General features: G+C 43.0%; 2 protein-coding genes across 8 annotated transcripts; both read right to left on the reverse strand.

Annotated features, from left to right (window-relative positions):
- Window positions 1–2,925: 2,925 nt before the first annotated feature.
- Window positions 2,926–19,312, reverse strand: LOC139370831 (inositol 1,4,5-triphosphate receptor associated 2-like). 7 transcript variants are annotated; one of them, XM_071110627.1, is made up of 15 exons: window positions 18,333–19,312; window positions 15,845–16,115; window positions 11,952–12,043; window positions 11,282–11,351; window positions 11,081–11,153; window positions 10,930–10,960; window positions 10,719–10,859; window positions 6,683–6,814; window positions 6,333–6,474; window positions 6,021–6,067; window positions 5,828–5,878; window positions 5,554–5,651; window positions 5,013–5,135; window positions 4,716–4,886; window positions 2,926–4,429 (listed from the first exon to the last, which is right to left on the reverse strand). In XM_071110627.1, the coding sequence occupies exons 3-15, from the start codon at window positions 11,961–11,963 to the stop codon at window positions 4,273–4,275; spliced, it is 1,248 nt and encodes a 415-aa protein (XP_070966728.1). In that variant the 5' UTR covers window positions 11,964–12,043; window positions 15,845–16,115; window positions 18,333–19,312; the 3' UTR covers window positions 2,926–4,272. The 7 variants fall into 7 exon arrangements, with proteins under 7 accessions (XP_070966728.1, XP_070966729.1, XP_070966730.1 ...); XM_071110628.1 differs by lacking the exon at window positions 15,845–16,115; XM_071110629.1 differs by lacking the exon at window positions 15,845–16,115 and having other exon boundaries at window positions 10,719–10,817; window positions 11,952–12,046.
- Window positions 19,313–19,384: 72 nt separating this feature from the next.
- LOC139370841 (large ribosomal subunit protein uL1) lies at window positions 19,385–21,937 on the reverse strand. Its single transcript, XM_071110655.1, has 6 exons — window positions 21,881–21,937; window positions 21,311–21,382; window positions 21,046–21,126; window positions 20,173–20,321; window positions 19,829–20,001; window positions 19,385–19,595 (listed from the first exon to the last, which is right to left on the reverse strand). Exons 1-6 carry the CDS (start codon window positions 21,883–21,885, stop codon window positions 19,425–19,427), a joined length of 651 nt encoding a protein of 216 aa, XP_070966756.1. The 5' UTR covers window positions 21,886–21,937; the 3' UTR covers window positions 19,385–19,424.
- Between the last annotated feature and the right edge of the window lie 280 nt (window positions 21,938–22,217).

Raw genomic sequence — 22,217 nt, forward strand, 5'->3', positions numbered from 1 at the left:
TCTAATTCTAGAAAATACATGTTTTATAAGGCTCACACTTATAAAACACTGGACACAGTAAACTAAAGCCTGATGAAGAAGAGCTTAGGAGCAGTGCAGCCCTGTAACTGATGAATAGAGGGTGCTAGTACTTTCTCTATTATCTCACCATCCACTGCTGTTGTGGTTGCTGCTGCTGTGTACCTTGTATACGGTTAGTTACTTCTGCAGTGTGAGCGGTCACATCCTCTCCATATGAGACATATGATTATCTCTACCTTAGTATACCATACTAGGTGCATGTAGACTTGTGCTCCCGATATAGGGGAGGTAAATAATAACGTGATGGAGTCCAGGTGAGTCCGATTAAGCACTGATGCGCGTAATGATGGTGACAGGTGTGCATAATGATGAGCGGCCTGGTGGCCTCGAGCGCCAGAGAGGGGGAGCGGGGGCAGACATGACAATGATAGACAAAGGGCATCAAAGGAGGGGTATTAATTCGGTACAGGACATATGCATGCATAGTGACTGCAACTGCATTCTCTAACATGTTTCATCCATGTCACATACATCTACACTAAGTTCAGGGTTCAAATTGGGAGATTGCGGGGCTGCTGGCCACTCCCATTTGCATTTCAAATACCAACGTGTGCAGCACTAATAGGGAGTGAAAATATTAAAGTCATCCCAACCCACTATTCTTAGGGCAATGGTCAAAACAGGATATGGTTAGGCACAAAATGTCAATGTTAAATTAGAAGTCAGCTTTGGATATAGTTCAATTGAGGTTTTAGCAGCCTCAGAATGTCCCTGCTCTTCCGGAAAGAAGGCGGTGCTAGGTTAGTCTTAGATGCCCTCTGACTTAATTTAGCCTAATTTCAGCAGCAGTGGCTGGATGCACCGGATACAGCACTGGACCTTTTGTCATTCAATGGCTGCCAGGATATTGATAGCCACACTTAGCAGATTAGCGACACAGCCAACCAGCTAATGCAGTAAGTGATGCGCTCACCATGGTGCTATTAGCAGGGATCGTATCATTGTTAGATTTCCTGCTTTACTGCATAAAGACCATGAGCTGCAGTGCCAGAACCAACATGATCTTACGAACCCACTGGAGGGGACATAACATTTTCAGGAGACGGTGGTTAGGTGTGCAGGGGTTGGGTGAGAGAGCCTGCATAGCGTCTTCTGTAACTAATATTCTATATATGTATGCATGTCAGTCGTTGTGGCTGAGAGAGGTGAGGGGGTTTCAGAGGATACGGCTCATGGTCCAGTAATCATATATATTAGATATGTGATCCTATATTATCTCCATATAGGGAGCGGTTAACAAGGAGGGTTGAAGAGGTTTGGTTTGTGTGGCGACGAGAATTGTCTGCTCTTAACGGTCCTATATGTTCATTATGGAAAAAACAAGTATATACAGTGCCTAGTGAAAGTCTACACACCCCTTGCAGTTTTCACATTTTGCTGCCTTATTATTAAATGTAAAATGGGATTAAATTTGATTTGTATTCACACCTATCTGCACAACCTGCTCTACATTCTCAAAGTGAAAGAACAATGATAGACACTTGTATTAATAAAAACATTTTATGAAGATGTCTTAATATTGTGAAACACTGTATTTTCAAGTACATACTAATATAAGGGTGAAACATAATTTATGTATGTATAACAGTACCAGTCAAAAGTTTGGACACACCTACTCATTCAAGGGTTTTTCTTTATTTTTACTATTTTCTACAGTGTAGAATAATACTGAGATGTCAAAACTATGAAATAACACATATGGAATCATGTAGTAACCAAAAAAGTGTTAAACAAATCAAAACATATTTTAGATTCTTCAAAGTAGCCACCCTTTGCCTTGATGACAGCTTTGCACACTCTTGGCATTCTCTCAACCAGCTTCATGAGGTAGTCACCTGGAATGCTTTTCCAACAGTCTTGAAGGAGTTCCCACATATGCTGAGGACTATGCATGATGCTTTTCCCTCACTCTGCGGTCCAACTCATCCCAAACCATGTCAATTGGGTTGAGGTCAGATGATTGTGGAGGCCAGGTCATCTGATACAGCACTCCATCACTCTCCTCCTTGGTCAAATAGCCCTTACACAGCCTGGAGGTGTGTTTTGGGTCATTGTCCTATTGAAAAACAAATGATAGGCCCACTAAGCACTAACCAGATGGGATGGCATATCATTGCAGAATTCTGTGGTAGCCATGCTGGTAAAGTGTGCCTTGAAATTCTAAATAAACCACAGGCAGTGTCACCAGCAAAGCACCCCCACACCTCCTCCTCCATGCTTCACTGTGGGAACCACACATGCGGAGATCATCCGTTCACCTACTCTGCGTCTCACAAAGACACAGCGGTTGGAACCAAAAATCTCTAATTTGGATTCATCAGACCAAAGGACAGATTTCCACCGGTCTAATGTCCATTGCTCGTGTTTATTTGCCCAAGCAAGTCTCTTCTTCTTATTGGTGTCCTTTAGTAGTGGTTTCTTTGCAGCAATTTCACCATTAAGGCCTGATTCACGCAGTCTCCTCTGAACAGTTGATGTTGAGATGTGTTTGTTACTTGAATTCTGTGAAGCATTTATTTGGGCTGCAATCAGAGGTGCAGTTCATTGCAGATTTCTGAGGCTGGTAACTAATGAACTTCTCCTCTGCAGCAGAGGTAACTCTGGGTCTTCCTTTCCTGTGGCGGTCCTCATGAGATCCAGTTTCATCATTGTGCTTGATGGTGTTTGCGATTGCACTTGAAGAAACTTTCAAAGTTCTTGACATTTTCCGGCTTGACCGACCTTCATGTCTTAAAGTAATGATGGATTGTCCTTTCTCTTTGCTTATTTGAGCTGTTTATGCCATAATATGGACTTGGTCTTTTACCAAATAGTGTCATTTGAGAGAGAAAACAGGACCCGTAACAATGTGCGTACTGCTTTAATATTCAGACACTGATTTGGAACGTGGGAAACATAATAAGCAAAAGACAAAGAGTTTTCATTCACTCATCCCTGTCGCACCGGTTGGTGCATATTGCAGAAACAAAGGCTCTGCACTTTTGTCTGGCCATATTTTCCAACGTGCCCCAGCTCTGCTGATGGTGCCTTGGGCCCACCCCAAAGACAAATAAAGAGTTTGATACAAGCTTGAACGTTTAAGTCTGGACAGCACAGGACGTGCCAAGTTCCTCAGTGTCCACATCACTAAGGATCTATCGTGATCCAAAGACACCAACACAGTCGTGAAGAGGGCACAACACCTCTTCCCCCTCAGGAGGCTGAAAAGAATTGGCATGGGCCTTCAGATCCTCAAAGTTCAACAGCTGCACCATCGCGAGTATTTTGACCGGCTGCATCACCGCTTGGTACGGCAACTGCTTGGCACCCGACCGCAAGGGGTTACTGAAGGAAGTGTGTACAGCCCAGTACATAACTGGGAACGAGCTCCCTGCCATCCAGGACATCTAGACCAGGCGGTGTCAGAAGATGGCCCTAAAAACTGTCAAAGACTCCAGCCAGCCAAGTCATGGATTGTTCTCTTTGCTACCGCACGGCAAGCAGTATCGATGCACCAAGTCTGGATCCAACTGGACCATGAACAGCTTCTACCTCCAAGCCATAAGACTGCGAAATAGTTCAATAGCTACCCAGACAATCTGCATTGACCCTTTTTGCACTCACATTTTCCACACATCACATATGCTTCTGCTACTGTTCACCATCTGTCACTGTATTCCTACTTACATGTACATATTACATCAATTACCTTGTACACCTGCACATCGACTCGTTACTGGTACCCTTGTATATAGCCAAGTTATCGTATCTATTGTATGTATTATTTCCTGCTTGGCTTGTCTATTATTTCTCTATTTCCTTTCTCTCTGCATTGTTGGGAAGGACCTGTAAGTAAGCATTTTACTGTTAGTCCACATCTGCTGTTTACAAAGCATGTGACGAATACAATTTGATTTGGATTTTAAACACAGATACAAAAATCCATTTGGTTCATTTCATGTCATTTGTCATGCACAGCTGACAACACAAATAATATATGCACAGATATCATAGAACATATTACATCCATCATATTACAGGTAGAGTGCAAGCAATTTGTTCAACATATTATCGCAGGTAGTGTGGGCCCAGTCCATGGAGGCGGTGGGTAGCTCAGAACCGTGGTACAGAAGTCATATCTTAGAACACAGATTGTGGAACCCAGAACTCTGTGGTGTCGAGCTGAGACAGTGCTGCAGAAGTCAGAAGATGTCAGAAGCTAGGGCTGTGGTGAGGAACCCTCAGGCCCCAGAGTAGGAACCCCAGCAAGATGAAGAAAGAGAGAGCCAAGAGGAGCAGTACCATCAGGACCCAGAGACAGTAAGACAGCCAGGAAGCTCGGGGATTCTGCTCTGACAGAACCACTCGCCTGGAGAAAAATGAGCAGATTCAAATCATGACCTCAGCAAATGTACATGCCAGATGCCAGATGCCAGATGTATGTCTACCTTATCATTGTCCCACAGTTGCATGTTTGTTTACAGGGCACCCCTGGCTGTGTCCCTATTGCCTTCAGTGTACACACTTTCTAGCATGGCTCGATAATGACAACCATCTGCTATATCAGATTACGAATATGAAGTTGTAAGTAATCTTAGTACATTTTAGTACGATTTAATAGCAACTTAATAACGTTAAGTCATCTTAATACTCACGGCTCTGAGGTGAATACCGATTCGGGCATAGAGAGCTCACTGGGCTCGGCTGTGCCAACTATTGACCCTGCTCTTGACCCCGTTGCTGACTCCACCCCTGACCCCTCAGCTTCGGCCTCACGCTCCAGGACGGCAGACCTCCGCCTGTGACGCAGCGTCATCTGCAGAGAACTGACACACACGGACACAGACACAGGCAGCCACAAAGCCCTGCATCAGCCACACCTGACCCTTGCTCAGGTCCTAACTCCAATCTCAGTGAGACAATGGTGAACCAGTTGATGAGGTAGGGGTTACCTGGTGTGAGGGGCTCTCTCGCTCTCGTCCTCCAGGCTCTGGGAGCTCTGTGTGGAGCTCTGTCTTATGAGGAGGGTGGAGTGGGGGGATGGGATTGCCAGGGGGTACATCATCTCAGGGGGTCTTCAAATGGAGGGAAACAGTTACATTTCCACTTCCATCATTTAGATCCACATTTACTTTGTGTTTAAGAAGACTAAAGTCCTCACAAGGTAACGGAATGTAATACACAAGAAACAATGCTGCCGTTGCAGAGGTCAACATAATTCTGATGCTGTGAACACAAGGCGCAGAACATTGACAATCCACAAGATCAGCAGACACCATGCACACGCAATGTGTTCCCTACAGCAGTTATTAGTTATCAGCAGTTAGTCGTCATGGGTTTATACTGCAGTCCGTGCACTTGCGTCTAAGCCTGTGTGGTGCACATGCTTATGAAAGCCAAGGATCGCCTCCACTTTGACTAGTGACTAGCATGGCCACCTAGTGACGACCGACTGTGCAGATGACGGTCATGACAGGGCAGGTTTTACTGTACCTGCTGGCTTGGTTCACACTGCCTACTTCTGGCCCCTGGCTGTCAGTGTCAGCACCAGCCCTGCAACCCTCCTGGAACTTGGTTTCTAGGTCGCTGAGCTAAGGTAGGGAAAACGAGGGGGGGAAGTGGAGATGAGAGGAGATGAGAGGAGTTGGAAGAGGAGGAAGAAAAGAGAGGAGTTGGAAGAGGAGGAAGAAAAGAGAGGACAGCACAGAATAAGAGTTGGTCACAGGGAGACAATGGGAGTAAGTCTTATAGTGTCAGCGTTTCTAACCTGGGACCCCGTTGGGATTAGTGTTACGCTGACTCGTCGCCGAGTGAGGGTCTAAGAAAGATGGGGAAAGAAGGAGAGAAAAATGAGTGAAACATTTGAAAAACGTCTATTTTCGTTAATTTAACGGAGATATTTGAGGGCAGAAAATGAGAAGACAGGACAGAACAAGACATTGACGTGAAGTGTTGGTTACCTGTAGGGAGTCTCGTCTGACAAACCGATTCCTGACGTCTCCTTCCTCTGTATTGAGAAAGCCATCAGTCAGAACACAGCCTTTCCATGTGTGAATTATCTTGTTACACTGAACAGTTTGATGAAACTGTTCCCTATTATGATAATCATATACGAAGAATCAATACTTCATATAATAGATTGATTCAGAAAAGAGTGCAGTGTGCTTAAATGTACTTTCACAAGTCCACAACAAAGTAACCCCCAACCCCCCAAATCAATTTCCTGTTGCTTGTGTCATAGTTCCTCCGTGCCACAGAGGGGCAGAACTTGCCTGAGTCACTGTGATTCCTGCCCCGGCTGCGGAGGAGCCGCTTTCTGGTCTCCAGCAGCTCAGCGCTCTCCACAGCATGTCGACGCTTCAGGTGTTCCACATGAACCTCCATAATTTCCACAGAACAACAAACACGTGCTTCCTGACCCAGCAGAGACATTGATAAATCAACCAACCAAAGAATCAATCACTTAACCAATCAATCAATCAATCAATCCAATTATTTGTATAACACTTTTATGCAAAGTTTTTTTTTCACAGAGCACTAACCAAAACCTGGATTTATACCCCAAAAGAGCAAGCCTAGGGAGCCAGACAGTGTCGCTGTCGTGATGACATCACTGCCTCACCTGGTGCACGACCCCCAGCATCTCAGCAGCAGCGATGATGTCACTCACGCCGTCCAGCACGGTGTCTAGACTGGCCTCGATACAACTCAGCATCTCTGACCGCTCAGCGTCTACACACCTACCTCTCAGAGACTGGGAGAGAGGTAGGGAAAGAGGGATGAAGGAGAGGAGTGAGGGAGGAGAGGAAGGGAAGGGAGGATTAAAGGAGAAAGAGAGAGGTAAGGTTTAAAGCAGATGTTTATCAGACCATCAACTATTGTACAAGAGTCAAGCAGCCAGGTCAAACACATTTACAGACTTGGGAAATAGTTTGTGCTTATGGTACTGCAGCAGCCCCTGAAAAATCGGAAGAAAAAAAACATGAATACAAATATATACAGTACCAGTCAAAAGTTTGGACACACCTACTCATTCAAAAGTTTTTCTTTATATTTACTATTTTCTACATAGTTTTGATGTCTTCACCGTTATTCTACTATCAAATAACACATATGGAATCATGTAGTGTGTTTGAGATTCTTCAATGTAGCAATCATTTGCCTTGATGACAGCTTTGCACTCACTTGACATTTTAACAACTAGTTTCATGAGGTAGCCACCTGGAATGCATTTCAATTAACAGGTGTGCCTTGTTAAAAGTTCCTTTGTGGAATTTCTTTCCTTCTTAATGCGTTTGAGCCAATCAGTGTGTTGTGACAAGGTTTGGGTGGCATACAGAAGATGGTCTTTTACCAAATAGGGCTAAGACCATATTATGGCAAAAAGAGCTCAAATAAGCAAAGAGAAATGACAGTCCATTATTACTTTAAGACATGAAGGTCAATCAAATCTGGAACATTTTAAGAACTTTGAAAGTTTCTTCAGGTGCAGTCGCGAAAACCATCAAGCGCTATGATGAAACTAGCTCTCATGAGGACCCCCACAAGAAAAGGAAGACCCAAAGTTACCTCTGCTGCAAAGGATAAGTTCACTAGTGTTACCAGCCACAGACATTGCAGCCAAAATAAATGCTTCAGAGTTCAAGTAACACACATCTCAACATCAATTGTTCAGAAGAGTCTGCGTGAATCAGGCCTTAATGGTCAATTTGCTGCAAAGAAACCACTACTAAAGAACACCAATAAGAAGAAGAAGAGACTTGCTTGGGTCAAGAAACACGGGCAATAGACATTAGACAGGTGGAAATCTGTCCTATGGCCTGATGAGTCGAAATGAAAGATTTTTGGTTCCAACCGCTGTGTCTTTGTGAGACGCAGAGTAGGTGAACGGATTATCTCCACATGTGTGGTTCCCACAGTGAAGCATGGAGGAGGAGGTGTGATGGTGTGGGGGTGCTTTGCTGGTGACAATGTCTGTGATTTATTTACAATTCAAGGCACACTTAACCAGCATGGCTACCACAGCATTCTGCTGTGATACGCCATCCCATCTGGTTTGTGCTTAGTGGGACTATTGTTTGTTTTTCAACAGGACAATGACCCAAAACACACTTCCAGTCTGTGTAAGGGCTATTTGACAAAGAAGGAGAGTGATGGAGTGCTGCTCAGTTGACCTGGCCTCAACAATCACCCGACCTCAACCCACTTGAGATGGTTTGGGATGAGTTGGACCGCAGAGTGAAGGAAAAGCAGCATGCATAGTCTTCAGCATATGTGGGAACTCCTTCAAGACTGTTGGAAAAGCATTACAGGTGAAGCTGGTTGAGAGAATGCCAAGAGTGTGCAAAGCTGTCATCAAGGCAAAGGGTGGCTACTTTGAAGAATCTAAAATATTAAATATATTTTGATTTGTTTAACACTTTTTTGGTTACTACATGATTCCATATGTGTTATTTCATACTTTTGATGTCTTCACTATTATTCTACATGTAGAAAATAGTAAAAATAAAGAAAAACCCTTGAATGAGTAGGTGTGTCCAAAATCTTGACTGGTTGTGTATATATTTGTAAGTCTTATACTAGCGGACCGATGTAGATGTCTGTAGAGAGGGACAATCTTTTTTTCAGCATCTCAGCTTTGGCAAAAAAGGTAGTTGTATAATTAAGAACAGTATCTTGCAGCGTTCAATACAGTGACAAGAAAAAGTATGTGAACCATTTGGAAATACCTTGGTCATAAAATTGGATTTGATCTTCATCTAGGTCACAACAATAGACAAACACAGTCTGCTTAACATAATAACACACAAACAACTATGTTTTCATGTCTTTATTGAACACACCATATAAACATTCACACTGCAGGGTGGGAAAAGTATGTGAACCCTTGGATTTAATAACTGGTTGTCCCTCCTTTCGCAGCAATAACCTCCACCAAACGTTTTCTGTAGTTGCAGACCAGACCTGCACAACGGTCAGGAGGAATTTTGGACCATTCCTTTTTACAAAACTGTTTCAGTTCAGCAATATTCTTGGGATGTCAACTGCTCTCGAGGTCATGCCACAGCATCTCAATCAGGTTGAGGTCATGACTGACTGGGCCATTCCAGAATGCGTATTTTCTTCTGTTGTTGATTTACTTGTTTTGGGTCGTTGTCCTGTTGCATCACCCAACTTCTGTTGAGCTTTAATTGGTCTTGATATACTTGGGAATTCACTTTTCCGTCGATGATAGCAAGCTGTCCAGGCCATGAGGCAGCAAAGCATCCCCAAACCATACTTTACAGTTGGGTTGATGTTTTGATGTTGGTGTGCTGTGCCTTTTTTTCTCCACACATAGTGTTGCGTGTTCCTTCCAAACAACTCAACTGTAGTTTCATCTGTCTGCAGAATATTTTGCCAGTAGCGCTGTGGAACATCCAGGTGCACTTTTGCAAACTTCAGAAGTGCAGCAATGTTTTGTTTGGACAGCAGTGGCTTCTTCCGTGGTGTCCTCCCATGAACACCATTCTTGTTTAGTGTTTTACGTATCGTAAACTCGTCCACAGAGATGTTAGAATGTTCCAGAGATTTCTGTAAGTCTTTAGTTGACACTTCTTACCCTCATTGAGCATTCTGCGCTGTTCTCTTGCAGTCATCTTTGCAGGACGGCCACTCCTTGGGAGAGTAGCAACAGTGCTGAACTTTCTCCATTTACAGACAATTTGTCTTACCGTGGATTGATGAACATCAAGGCTTTTAGAAATACTTTTGTAACTCTTTCCAGCTTAATGCAAGTCAACAGTTCTTAATCTTAGGTCTTCTGAGATCTCTTTTGTTGAGACATGGTTCACATCAGGCAATGCTTCTTGTGAATAGCAAACGTACATTTTGGGAGTGTTTTTTATAAGACCGCTCTAACCAACATCTCCAATCTCATCGATTGGACTCCAGGGTAGCTGACTCCAATTAGCTTTTGGAGAAATCATTAACCTAGGTGTTGACATACTTTTTCCAACCTACACTATGAATGTTTAAATGATGTATTCCATTTTTTAATAAAAAAAAATACAATAATTTGTGTGTTATTAGTTAAACTCACTAAGTGTGTCTATTGTTCTGAACTAGATGAAGGTCAGATCAAATTTTATGACCAACATACAATTCAAACTACAGTGGCAAGAAAAAGTAAGAGTTGTTGCCCTGTCCCTTTCTCTGCAAAATCCTCATTCTAATGGAATCTAGAAAGAACAAAACTTTGTCCTCAACTTTGCACCTTTTTATGTAAACGTTTATGGGAAAAGACCTAAAACATAAAATACAAAAAAATATTATTGATCAAATAACATGGAATACAACCACTTTTTTGTACAGTATTAATTTACCATCTTTACAAACCACTTTGTACATAGGCTGTTCATCTAGTTTATACCTGTAGACTTTCCATCACCTTGAAGAAGAACAATGGACAATACAGTATTTGAGTACATGGAGACATCGAGTGGTTTGTGATGGTGTGGCTGAGTTGGTAAAGCATGGCGCTTGCAAAGCTAGGGTTGCGGGTTTGATCCCATAGAGGACCAATACCAAAATGTATGCGCTCACTACTGTAAGTTGTAAGTTGGTGCAACACCCCCCAACCCCAAAACTACTTTCCGTGGCTATGCACACATACCTACCCGCAGAGTGTCTCTGGCACTCTCCAGTTCCAGGTTGAGGTTCTCCTGGGCCACGGTTCTGTCATGTTCCTCAGCCTGCAGTCTCTGGGCCAGGGTGTACTGGTTACAACGGAACGCCAGAGCCAGCTGGGTAAATGCACTCTATAGGGGACAGAAGAGTGTGTGTGGTGTGTATGTCACAAATAGTGCACTAATCACAAATAATTCTCACCTCTACCTCCTCTTCAGTCATCTCTGTACCACTAAGGGCAGGAAAGCACGGAAGAGAGATGGGATTGAGGAAATGGAAAGAAAGGGGGAAGATAATGGTGAGGTTGTGAATATCAAAAAAGTGTTAAAAGTGTGTCTGAGAATAAACTGACATGCTGAGGCCCAGTCTTTCCAGTATAGGAAGGTTCTCCCAGGAGGCAGCCAGCTGGTCTTCTGGACTGGGCTCTGAGGAGAAGAGAGGACAGGGTGTTCACAGCTTTGCTAGCATAGAACAACAGAGAGAGAAAATGGAAGAGCAGCCACGTCCTGTTGCCGGTAACACTGCAGCTCAGGCAGCCAATCGAATTCCTTACCTTGGTCAGACTCCGAGCTGTCCCCTAGTATGCCAGCATACTCACAGGGAGCGGCCTCCTTAGCAGGGGGCTGGGAGAGGGACAACACACAAATCAGTCAACAAGCTCTTGGCCAGGCTGTTATTATTGATGAGAACAAGTTCTCAAAAGACTTGCCTGGTTAAACCCCAATGCAGTCTTTGTAATGTTATTTTAAATCATCACTGCATGTCTAATAGATCACTGTGTGTTTATTTAATAAAAATAACTCAAAAATATATGTTTAATAATTTATTTCCCTGAGCCTCCTTTGGCCCTTGAAATGCTCAGTCAGATCATGTGGGCTTTAGGAAACACATTTGAATATATTTACATACACAGCCCTGATTGGCTGATAGGATGTTCAAGAGCCCACCCCATTACCCACATGAACAGTTAGTATAAATCAGATCACATTGTGACTTCATGATGTGAGCCAAAAGTTCCATCTCACATAAACAGGCTGAAATTCCAGCCATTTTCTTCAAACAGCTCTTACACAAAGCGGGCATTGTCATCATTTCCACAATTTCAGACAGATATTTTGATGTCATAACGTGGAAATATCATTAAACAAAACAGAAAATCAAGTTTCTAACTGCAATCCCCCTTTAAAGAATGATCAAATAAAGGGAGAAGTTATTCTTCTTACCTGTGCACTCATGGTCCCAGTGTTGGGCAGAGTGGTATGGAGGGTGAGTACAGTACCAGCCCTACGGAAAATACAACTTCCCACCTTCCTCACTGCTAAGAGAGAGTGAGAGAGAGAGAGAATCAAGTATATTAAGATGGCAGACATCCCATTTTCAAGGAAAGGAACACCTGCAATTATATTCTCACCATGTCCACAGGGATACTAACACTGACCCTGAACCAGGTCACAGTTTAACATTGAATTCTAAAATGAGAGGCCTCACTCATCTCACAGGAAGCGGTGACAAAGCACAGTACCAGGGGTGAAACAGGGACACAGAGGAGCATAATGGAGGAGGACAGAGAGAGAAAGATATATACAGTAGCTATAAACAAATATATGCTGGAGTTAAGGAGTGTCTGAACACAGAGGAGGAGAGGAGAGGAAACGGACAATGATTAAAACCACTTGATGCACCCATCCCGTTAGCGGGATCATTTTCGTCAACATCCGCTGAATTGCAGAGCACCAAATTCAAATTAAATTACTACAAATATTTAATTTTCATGAAATCACAAGTGCAATATAGCAAAACACAGTTTAGCTTGTTGTTAATCCACCTGGCGTGTCAGATTTCAAAAAAGCTTTTCGGCGAAAGCATACCAAGCGTTTATGTAAGGACATCTCTCGCAGTAGACAAAACATTACAAACAGCTAGCAGCCAAGTAGATTGGTCGCGAAAGTCAGAAAAGCAATAAAATGAATCGCTTACATTTGATGATCTCTGGATGTTTGCACTCACGAGACTCCAGTTACACAATAAATGTTCCTTTTGTTCCATAAAGATTATTTTTATATCCAAACTCCCTCCATTTGGTTGGCGCATTATGTTCAGAAATCCACAGGCTTGAGCGGTCACGACATCGCAGACTAAAATTCCAAATAGTATCGGTAAAGTTCGTAGAAACATGTCAAACGTTTTTTTATAATCAATTCTCAGGTTGTTTTTACAATATATAATCAATAATATTTCAACCGGGACTGTAGCTTCTTCAATAAGAGAGAGATAAATGTCTGCTCCAAGCTGTTACACATGCAAAACGCTGCTGGCACCCAGCCATCCAATGACGCGATGTGATCTTTCTCGCTCATTTTTTCAAAATAAAAGCCTGAAACTATATCTAAAGACTGTTCACACCATGGGGAAGCCATAGGAAAAGGAATATGGTTGATATCCCTTTAAATGGAGCAAAGGCAGGCAATGGAGAGCTTGGAGAGCTTTCAGGAAAATCCGCACTTCCGGGTTGGATTTTCCTCTGGTTTTCGCCTGCAATATCAGTTCTGTTATACTCACAGACAATATTTTGACCGTTTTGGAAACTTTAGAGTGTTTTCTATCCTAATCTGACAATTTAATGCATATTCTAGGTTCTGGGCCTGAGAAATAGGCAGTTTCATTTGGGTACATTTTTCATCCAAACATAAAAATACTGCCCCCTACACTCAAGAGGTTAACTACATGAGTTTAACCTGAGGATAAAAAGGAACAACCGGCTTGCTTCAGAAAACAACCACACATCTGATACTAACAATATCACCGACAAAATCCAGAAAGAAAACATGTACAAGTGTTACTATCAACACTTCTATGATTCTCAATTAAATGAGTGGTGCTATTCCAGATGTTTAATAGAGGACTGGACAGTAACATGAAAGTACAGCAGTTGCATACTGTAAAACCTGAGGCTATCTCGCTGTCTTTAGATGTCTCTGACATGTTGACTATCTTCCTGCGTAGAGTTGTTTGTCATTTGAAACCACTCATTCTATAGACCAGTCACTGTTTCACTATGAAGCTGATGCTCTCCCCTAACTGTTTTCAGCTCTCTCAAATGGTTCTTTAAAAAAGGCAGCATAGTTAAACACTGAAGTCAACTTTTATTTTTGCCTCTATTTACTATATAAGTACATGTTATAGTTATAACAAAAGGGAAACATCCATATTTAGTTATCGAGCGCTGTGGTAGTGGCGAAATTCAGCCAATGAGCCTGCAGACATTCTGTAATTTAGACACAAAAGACACAGATCCAAGTGGTCAAAAATAATTCAAGACTTAAAAACTTGAATAAATACTTTTTATTTTCAATATTTTGAAACAGTGTTAGATGTCTCAATGCAATCTACTAAACTGCCAAAACAGTTGCACAGCCATTTTAAATGATAATGTAGCGACCCTGGTTTATAGCCACGGATATCAACTCTGCCACATGAGCATGCTTTTGTGGCACAGTTGATGGCATGCTGGGCTTCTGGCCAGAAGGTTGATGGTTTGAGCCGCACTCGCTGCCTGTTTCATTACTTTCCAACTTCCTCCTTTCAAAGAGCGAGTCCTCGCGCTAGCCCATGCCTCGTCGTCTTATTACAGGCACGCGCTCACCGGCTAAGAACACCTACTGTCGTGCGTGCGAGTTCCTGTCCCACTCTGACCAATATAATGAAACGGGCAGGGAGTGCGGCTCAAACACTCAACCTTCTGTCCCGAAGCCCAGCGCGCCATTGACTGTGCCATAAAAGCATGCTCGTGTGCAGTGGCGGTTCTCTTGTATGGCTCCTTGGGCGAACCCCCCCTTCAGAGCTCCAACTGTAATTTCTATTCAGATATTTGGAACAACACAAATAAATAATCATAACATTTAAAACTATATAAATATTTTAAAAATATATATAACACTGTCAACCAAGAGTCAAGACTAAACCAATTCACCTTGGTGGTGTACAGACTGGTTTTATATTATTCTTAAGGATTTCGTACAAACCAGAAAAAAATGCAACAATATGTCTGTGAAACTATACACTACCGTTCTAAAGTTTGGTGTTTTGCGTGTACTGTTTAATGAAGCTGCCAGTTGAGGACTTGTGAGGCGTCTGTTTCTCAAACTAGACACTAATGTATTTGTCCTCTTGCTCAGTTGTGCACCGGGGCCCCCCACTCCCCTTTCTATTCTGGTTAGAGCCAGTTTGCACTGTTCTGTGAAGGGAGTGGAACACAGCGTTGTTTCTTGGCAAATTCTATCTGTGCTAACATAGGTGCAAAAGGGTTTTCCTATGATCGATTAGCCTTTTAAAATTATAAACTTAGCTAACACAATGTGCCATTGGAACACAGAAGTGATGGTTGCTGATAATTGGCCTCTGTACACCTATGTAGATATTCCATAAAAAAACCCTGCCTTTTCCAACTACAATAGTAATTTACAACATTAACAATGTCTGCACTGTATTTCTGATCATTTTTATGTTTTTTTAAATGGACAAAAAATTTGCTTTTCTTTCAAAACAAGAACATTTCCAAGTGACCCCAACCTTTTAAACGGCAGTGTATATTCACAGTATTAGGAATGAATTGTGGTTTATTTGGTAGAATTTCGTAGTGTGACTGATTTGACTAATTGCATTAGTACTGTACAAAGTTAGAGGTGCGCTATTTGATAGATTCCCCTGCTCCCCCTACCTCGGGCTTCCAGTGGGGAGACCTGAGGTCAACCTACCCCCGCCCCCAACCTCATCTCGTACGTCTGAGTGGGAGACCTTCCCAGGCAGTAGCCTGCCTAGCTCACAAACTAGAATCAGGGCGCCCAGTCCGACAAGGTTAATTGACACACAGTCCCACACGGTGACATGATATCTTGACGTGACGTGCAAATGAGCAATAGAAAACCAATTGCCCAAATGTCACCATTCCTAAAATATTTTGTGCAGGCGCCCCTTTGCCGCCCCCAGCAAGATGCCGCCCCGGGCGGCTGCTGATGTCGCCTATACCTAAATCCGCCACTGCTCGTGTGGCAAAGTCAATAGCCATGCTTATAAACTAGGGTAGTTACAATATTATGGGACACCATTATTTTCTTACCAGTGTGGTGACAGGCCCGTGGTGAGTGTCCAAGGATGTTTTATGTCTGTCAGGAGCTACTGAGCACAGACAAATCTAGGTCTGGTGATGCTGAGCACACTCCTTCCATCTCTCTCTCTCTCTTCTTTCTTGTTCTTTCTCCCTCCTCCTTGTTCACTTTTTCCTATCCTGGCTTTTTAAAGCTCCCCTGACAGCTGTTTGAATTCCCACCAGCTGAGTTCCCTCACACCAACACACACACCAATGGGGAAGTATTCATGGTTTCCAAGGGCTGGTGATAAAGACAGATTATAGATCAAGCTCAACCCCAAAATAACACACATACACAACTGGCATAAACAGTTTCTCTGGACCCCCGCAAAATCGGAGTAACGATCGCTGTCCATGGTTCTGAAATTGCGGCATGTCTGCATGCCTATCTAATCGATGATAGGATTTCTGTGGTGCCAGGGCTTGGCCTTGCTTATGCTAATTGATACATGTTTATTGGTAGGCCTATTTGATCGTCATTTTCTCATGTTAAGCCTAACATTTCACGAAGCTATACACCGTGTCGCAATGCTGCCATTTTTAGACTGCTCGCTGGTGGCAATAATGAAATTACTTGTTCAGTAGGCCTAATTAAAATAGGAAATTCAAACATTGCAGATTGTAAAATAAATGTTCGACGCAATAGCATACTATGCAGCTATCAATTTTTAGAATACACAACTGTCCTCTATTGGCTACCTGAACCTGCATGACATGAGCCTTCCCCGCGCTCTCTCCCAGCGTGGACAGAAAGTTGGCCGTAAAACCAGTCTTAATGCGAAACAATGCCGTCAGTTCACCCTCAAAACACTAGCTTACTAGGGATTGTTTCATTATTCAGTGTACTATCTATAGCTATATACGGTATTTAGCTGCTATTTAAAGCACGTTTTATTATAATGTGACACATCAAACTGCCTAACAATGAGGGAAAAAGTAGTCGGCTTGAGCATACATTCAGCCACTATTTATTGTTTAACTCAGCGGGTTTTGTCAGACTAATATCCTGGACAAATGGGCTGCAATATTCAAGGTAAATTTAATCAAATAAAATCCAACTTGAGAGACTCCCCTGCTCTTAAGTTCTCCTTTTTTGTGTGCAAATTGTTTCACCACTGCCTGTTGGTCCAGGTTTCAATAGCTATTTAACCATTACTCCTAAAACTTTCAAAACTGGTTCTAGCTAACCCGATGGCATAGACACACATTGCACACATTTTTTTTTTTTTTTTGTCAATTTACATCTCGCACTATTTTAAATTATTTACATTTTTGAATTTCAATAGCTCATTGGTCATATGACCTTTTGGACTCAAACAAGGTTCAGAATGTCCACTGACAATATTGCACATTTTCCATTTTCATCTCACAAGATTTTTCATTCATTTTTCAAAATGTAAAATTTCAATAGCTCCTTGGTTATGTGACCTAATATAAGCAGTTCCGTGGTTGCCTAGCCAGTGAGCTCTGTAAATAGGCTATTGTACATGTTTTAAGTGTTTTTTGTTGCTCTAGGGCAGGAGTGGGCAACTCCAGTCCTTGAGGGCCAGACTGGAGTCACACTTTTTCTCCATCCCTAGTAAACAGCTGATTAATCAAATTGCATTCTAAACTGAAGATCATGTTTAGGTGATTATTGGAGTCAGGTGTGTTAGCTGGGGCTGATCAGGCCCTTGAGGACTGGAATTGCCCACCTCTGCTCTAGGGTTTGATCACTATACTATGTGATCCACTGCCAAAATGTGGTGGCTTTTCATGAGCTTTTCAGCAGCCGTGGCATCACGGTGGGTGCTATACTGAACAAAGATATAAACGCAACATGTAAAGTGTTGGTCCCATTTTTTCATGAGCTGAAATAAAAGATCCCAGAAAATGTCCATATGCACAAAAAGCTTATTTCTCTCAAATGTTGTGCACAAACTTGCTTACATCCGTGTTAGTGAGCATTTCTCCTTTGCCAAAATAATCCATCCACCTGGACATGTGTGGCATATCAAGAAGCTGATAAACAGCATGACCATTACACATGTGCACCTTGTCTCAAGTTGAGGGAGTGTGCTATGTGCATGCTGACTGCAGAAATGTCCAACAGAGCTGTTGCCAGAGAACCGAATGTTAATTTCTCTACCGTAAGCCACATCCAACGCCATTTTAAAGACTTTGGCAGAACATCCAGCCAGCCTCAACTGCAGACCAGAACTGCAGGCTCTTGGCGTGATATCCGCTTTTGACCGCCAGAGTAAACTCCACTAATTGCACTGGCGCGGTCTTAGACCACGGCATTCACTGATAACTGATACTACTTTGTCATATTCCTAAAGCCCATGAAACAGCCTCCCACATATGGAAATGCAAAAGGTTTATTATTTTTGGCGGGTTACTTACAAAATGACAGCCTAGCTTTAGATTCATAGTATCTCACTAACAAACTTCCAAACATCCCCCCTCCTTTGCTCACCCTCGGTTGTGATGTCAGGGTGGTCCGCAAGGATTTTTTCTGGCCTTCACACGCCAAATCCGAATCAATTTGAATGCCTTTAGCCATTTGTACAGCTGAATAGGTATAAACTACGGCTAATTTCACCAAGAGGTTCAGCGGTAATGGTGGGGCTATAGCCAAACATTTTAGAGCTCCATGGAATGCCAGAGGTAGACAGGATGACAAAAGCCTTCAGTTCTTACTCCGAGCAGAGGAAGACGTAATCTGATTAAGTGTCATGGCGGCTTTCTGTGCCCTACGGTGGAGGTGACAGCCAGGGCACGCAACAGGCAGGGTGGTCAACAGGAGACTGCTTCTATTTATATAACACGTGCATTGTATAGTTGTACACATTTGTTTTGCTCCGACTACTGTGCCAGGGGTCATTTTTATCTGACCCTTGCTTAACAGACAACCCCACTAAACCACTCTGGAAAATTATGCTCCTAACAGACTAATTGAAATGATCAGCAACGCTCACTTCAAACTCAAACGAATCACTTTTGAGGCCAAATACCAGCCTGCATTAGTTGTCAATTTTAACAAGCACCCAAGTGGTGTACACTGCTAGCCCCATGCAAGTAAACCCAGTTGACAAGCAAATGTCAGACTTCAAAATATGGTTAGAATTTAGAGATTCAAAATAACAGGTTATGAGCATTGGGTAAAAGGTTGACTTGACCCAAACACGTATTTTTGACATTAGCTGCATCCCACCTAGACATGACCACTAACCCCCCTTCACATTCATGCCATATTCTGGCCACTCCCATCATGTACTGGTATCACAAGGTCCAGTAGAACTGTTGCAGACAGTATGTGTAAACACTAAACCTGGTACCCCGTCTTAATTTATCCCAGTTTAGAAGCAGTTTACAGCAAACATTGACATTTAAATATCAATGGTTAAAATCTTCAGGCATTGTGCATTACTTCCAAAAACAGGCTAGTAAATATTTTAGGTGATTTTAGATTTTAGGTGTACGACACGACAAAGATATCTGGCACAACAAGAACACAAAGGGAAGATATGTGATTTGTCCTTTTATTGGTAGTTAAAGCATTTGTCCTCTAGTAGAGGCGCTGGGGTTTTCCCATGGTGCTCTTGACGTAGAGGGCACGGACATTCTGCCAGTTTTTCTTCAGCAGAGACACCAGGAAGTTAACCGCCAGGTGGATGTTGTACACCAGCTCTTCCTCAGACATCTTCACGTGACCCACTGCCACCGCCAGACACAGCACCTGGAAGAGGACATGGTCACAATGAGCCCAGACAGGTTGACAAAAAAAGACAGCAATCAAGAGCAGCTTTTGATTTACAGACATGTAACAAAGTAACCCACGAACAAGGTCCCCACCAACAGAGTTCCCAAAATTGTCTACACATAACACGCCTTCCAAGTCTGAATGCACGCATCATGTACAATCTGAAATACAACTACATATACTGTATCTGGCACCAAACTGAGCCGTACCTTCTTCATCTGAAACTTGATGGTGGACTTAACCTCATCAACCTTGATGTTGAGGTTCTCGTTGTGGGTGAGGAGGGAGGGGAACTTGCCAGCCTTGTTGAGCCCAGGCCCCAGAATACGAGGGATCTGTTTGATCAGAGACTCAGAGGCCAGGAAGGCATCGTATTTCTTTGCTGATGGGGGAAGACAAATATTATAATTACCAAGAGACAGACTAGAACACGAGACTTGGACCCAGTTCTTCAGGACAGAGAATCTAAACCCGATGTATATGTGGAAAAACAAGTGCAAGACCTAGATGGATCATAAGATGAAAACTCGAAGTGACTCAAAGCACCACTCACCCAGCTTCTTCACCATTTTCTTGTTCTTGTTGAGCTTTTTGAGGGCCTCAATGTCCATGTGTGGCAGCTCTGCAGCCTTTGCCTCATCACAATGCTGCTGATCTCCCAGGATGCACACAGAGAACTTGGGCCTGGGGGTGGTCTTCAGTCTACAGGGGCGTTTCATTAAAGTTCAAACATATGGCACACCAGTAACGCTCACAAACCACATTGAGTCGTCACCATCTGGCCGTGCTAGAATGGATGACTTCTAACTAGTGCAAACCCCTAAACCCACCTTTAAACATAAATCCTTACACCACTAGCTTATGCACCTTGTGATCAGTACAGACAAGTTACTTTCACCCTTTCCAACATGGCCATCTAGTAACTCTCCAAACGAGACCCGATCCAAACCCAGAGGGATGACTCATACAAGAGAAGAGCACTCTTGAGTCTTACCAGGACCACACCGACTGGCTTCCCTTCTTGACTCCACCAGCAACACCATTAACTAAAATGGTCGGCTCAAGGGGGGCGCGAAGTCCCCCCCGTCTGCCTCCCCTCATGTTTTAAGACCCAGGGTAGGGGTCCGCCCGCTGGTTCCCTCTCCCTAGGGAGGGGTTCAGTCGGACTACCCAAACACTTCTGCACCGCCTGTCCCACACCAGTCCTGCTAGTGGAATTTAGTTTGTGTGCAAGTGTGAGGTCTGCTGTTAGTGTTTGAGAGATTGTACTTGACTGCATACGTGTCTTGCGTGTGCATGAAAGGGACTGGGAATGAGCAAGTGAGATTCAAATGTTTCGATCAAACGGGCCAAACCAGGCCAGTTCACACAGGACTAAGAGGGGCAGACAGGCAGAAGGATGGGTGATATGGGAAAGGTGCCGAACCTGACGGTGCCAGAGAAACGCTTGTCCTTCTGGGGATCGTAGTTCTTCAAGCTGATCTGGAGTTCTACGGATTCCGTGAACCTTTAGGACATGAAAGGATGTGGTAAACATCACAGGTCCAGGAATAAAGCAATCGCAATCAGTGTGACAATGAACAAATATGCAGTATTATACCAAATTCGAAAGACCAATGTGCAATAACATGTCTAAAGTCAAAAACAGTTCAGCTGCCAAGGGAACACTTAGACTAGAGAAAGGATCTTACTTGCGTGGCTTGGCCAGAGATCCCGCCTGGACCTCCTTGACCACCTCATAGAGCATATCCCTGGATACCTTGCTGTAATCAACCAAAATGTTTGTGTCAATAACAGTGTACCACATTAGACAGATCTTTAAGAACTCATGAATGTGCATCCTGTCCCACATTCTGCTTGCAGATGTAACTGACTTGAAGCCGTAGCAAGTTCTCGCCAGCAATTGACATTACAAACTGGTAACGAGTCTGCTTATAATAAGCCAGTAAAAAAAAGGACAAGTCACAAAACTATTGCAATATTAACAAGTCCCAGTCAGGTCCGGCACTATTTAGCTCAGTTCGGAACAAAAATGATTACGATTTAATGCTAGATGGATGTGGATGTGAGTCTAGGTTACATTCTAGCGTTAGCATGCAAGCTAGTAGCACTGCGATAGAAGTGGAAAATTCACAAAATCCTCGTAAATATGAGGTTGAAAGTGAACCTAGTTACACGGCAGAACTATAGAAAGCATTTAACTAACGATAATATAACATCTGACTTCTTGTTATTCTTTATTTTAAGTCATTTTCACTCACCTCATTTTGACGGTATTGCTCGCACGCGACAGAGCACTGAAAAGAAGGAAGAAGAGCAGTCCGTCGCAGTTTATAGACGTGGTTCGGTGACGTAAATTCAGCGCTGCCGCTCTGGCCATATTTGTAGTTTTCCCCCTGTGAATAATCTCTAGCCTATCTCTAGCCTATTTTCTGGATTGAATATGGGGATTTAGACATTTATATAACTGGCATTGGTAACACCAATATGCTAGTGTAAGCATGTGAAAACTTCACACAAAAGCCCTATAAATAGTATTGGATCTTGCAGTCTCAAAGACCAAAATTAACAAGTCCTCAGGCATGATGTGGCATTTTA

The sequence above is a fragment of the Oncorhynchus clarkii genome, chromosome 17, assembly GCF_045791955.1.
Source record: "Oncorhynchus clarkii lewisi isolate Uvic-CL-2024 chromosome 17, UVic_Ocla_1.0, whole genome shotgun sequence".
Classification (NCBI taxonomy): domain Eukaryota; kingdom Metazoa; phylum Chordata; class Actinopteri; order Salmoniformes; family Salmonidae; genus Oncorhynchus; species Oncorhynchus clarkii.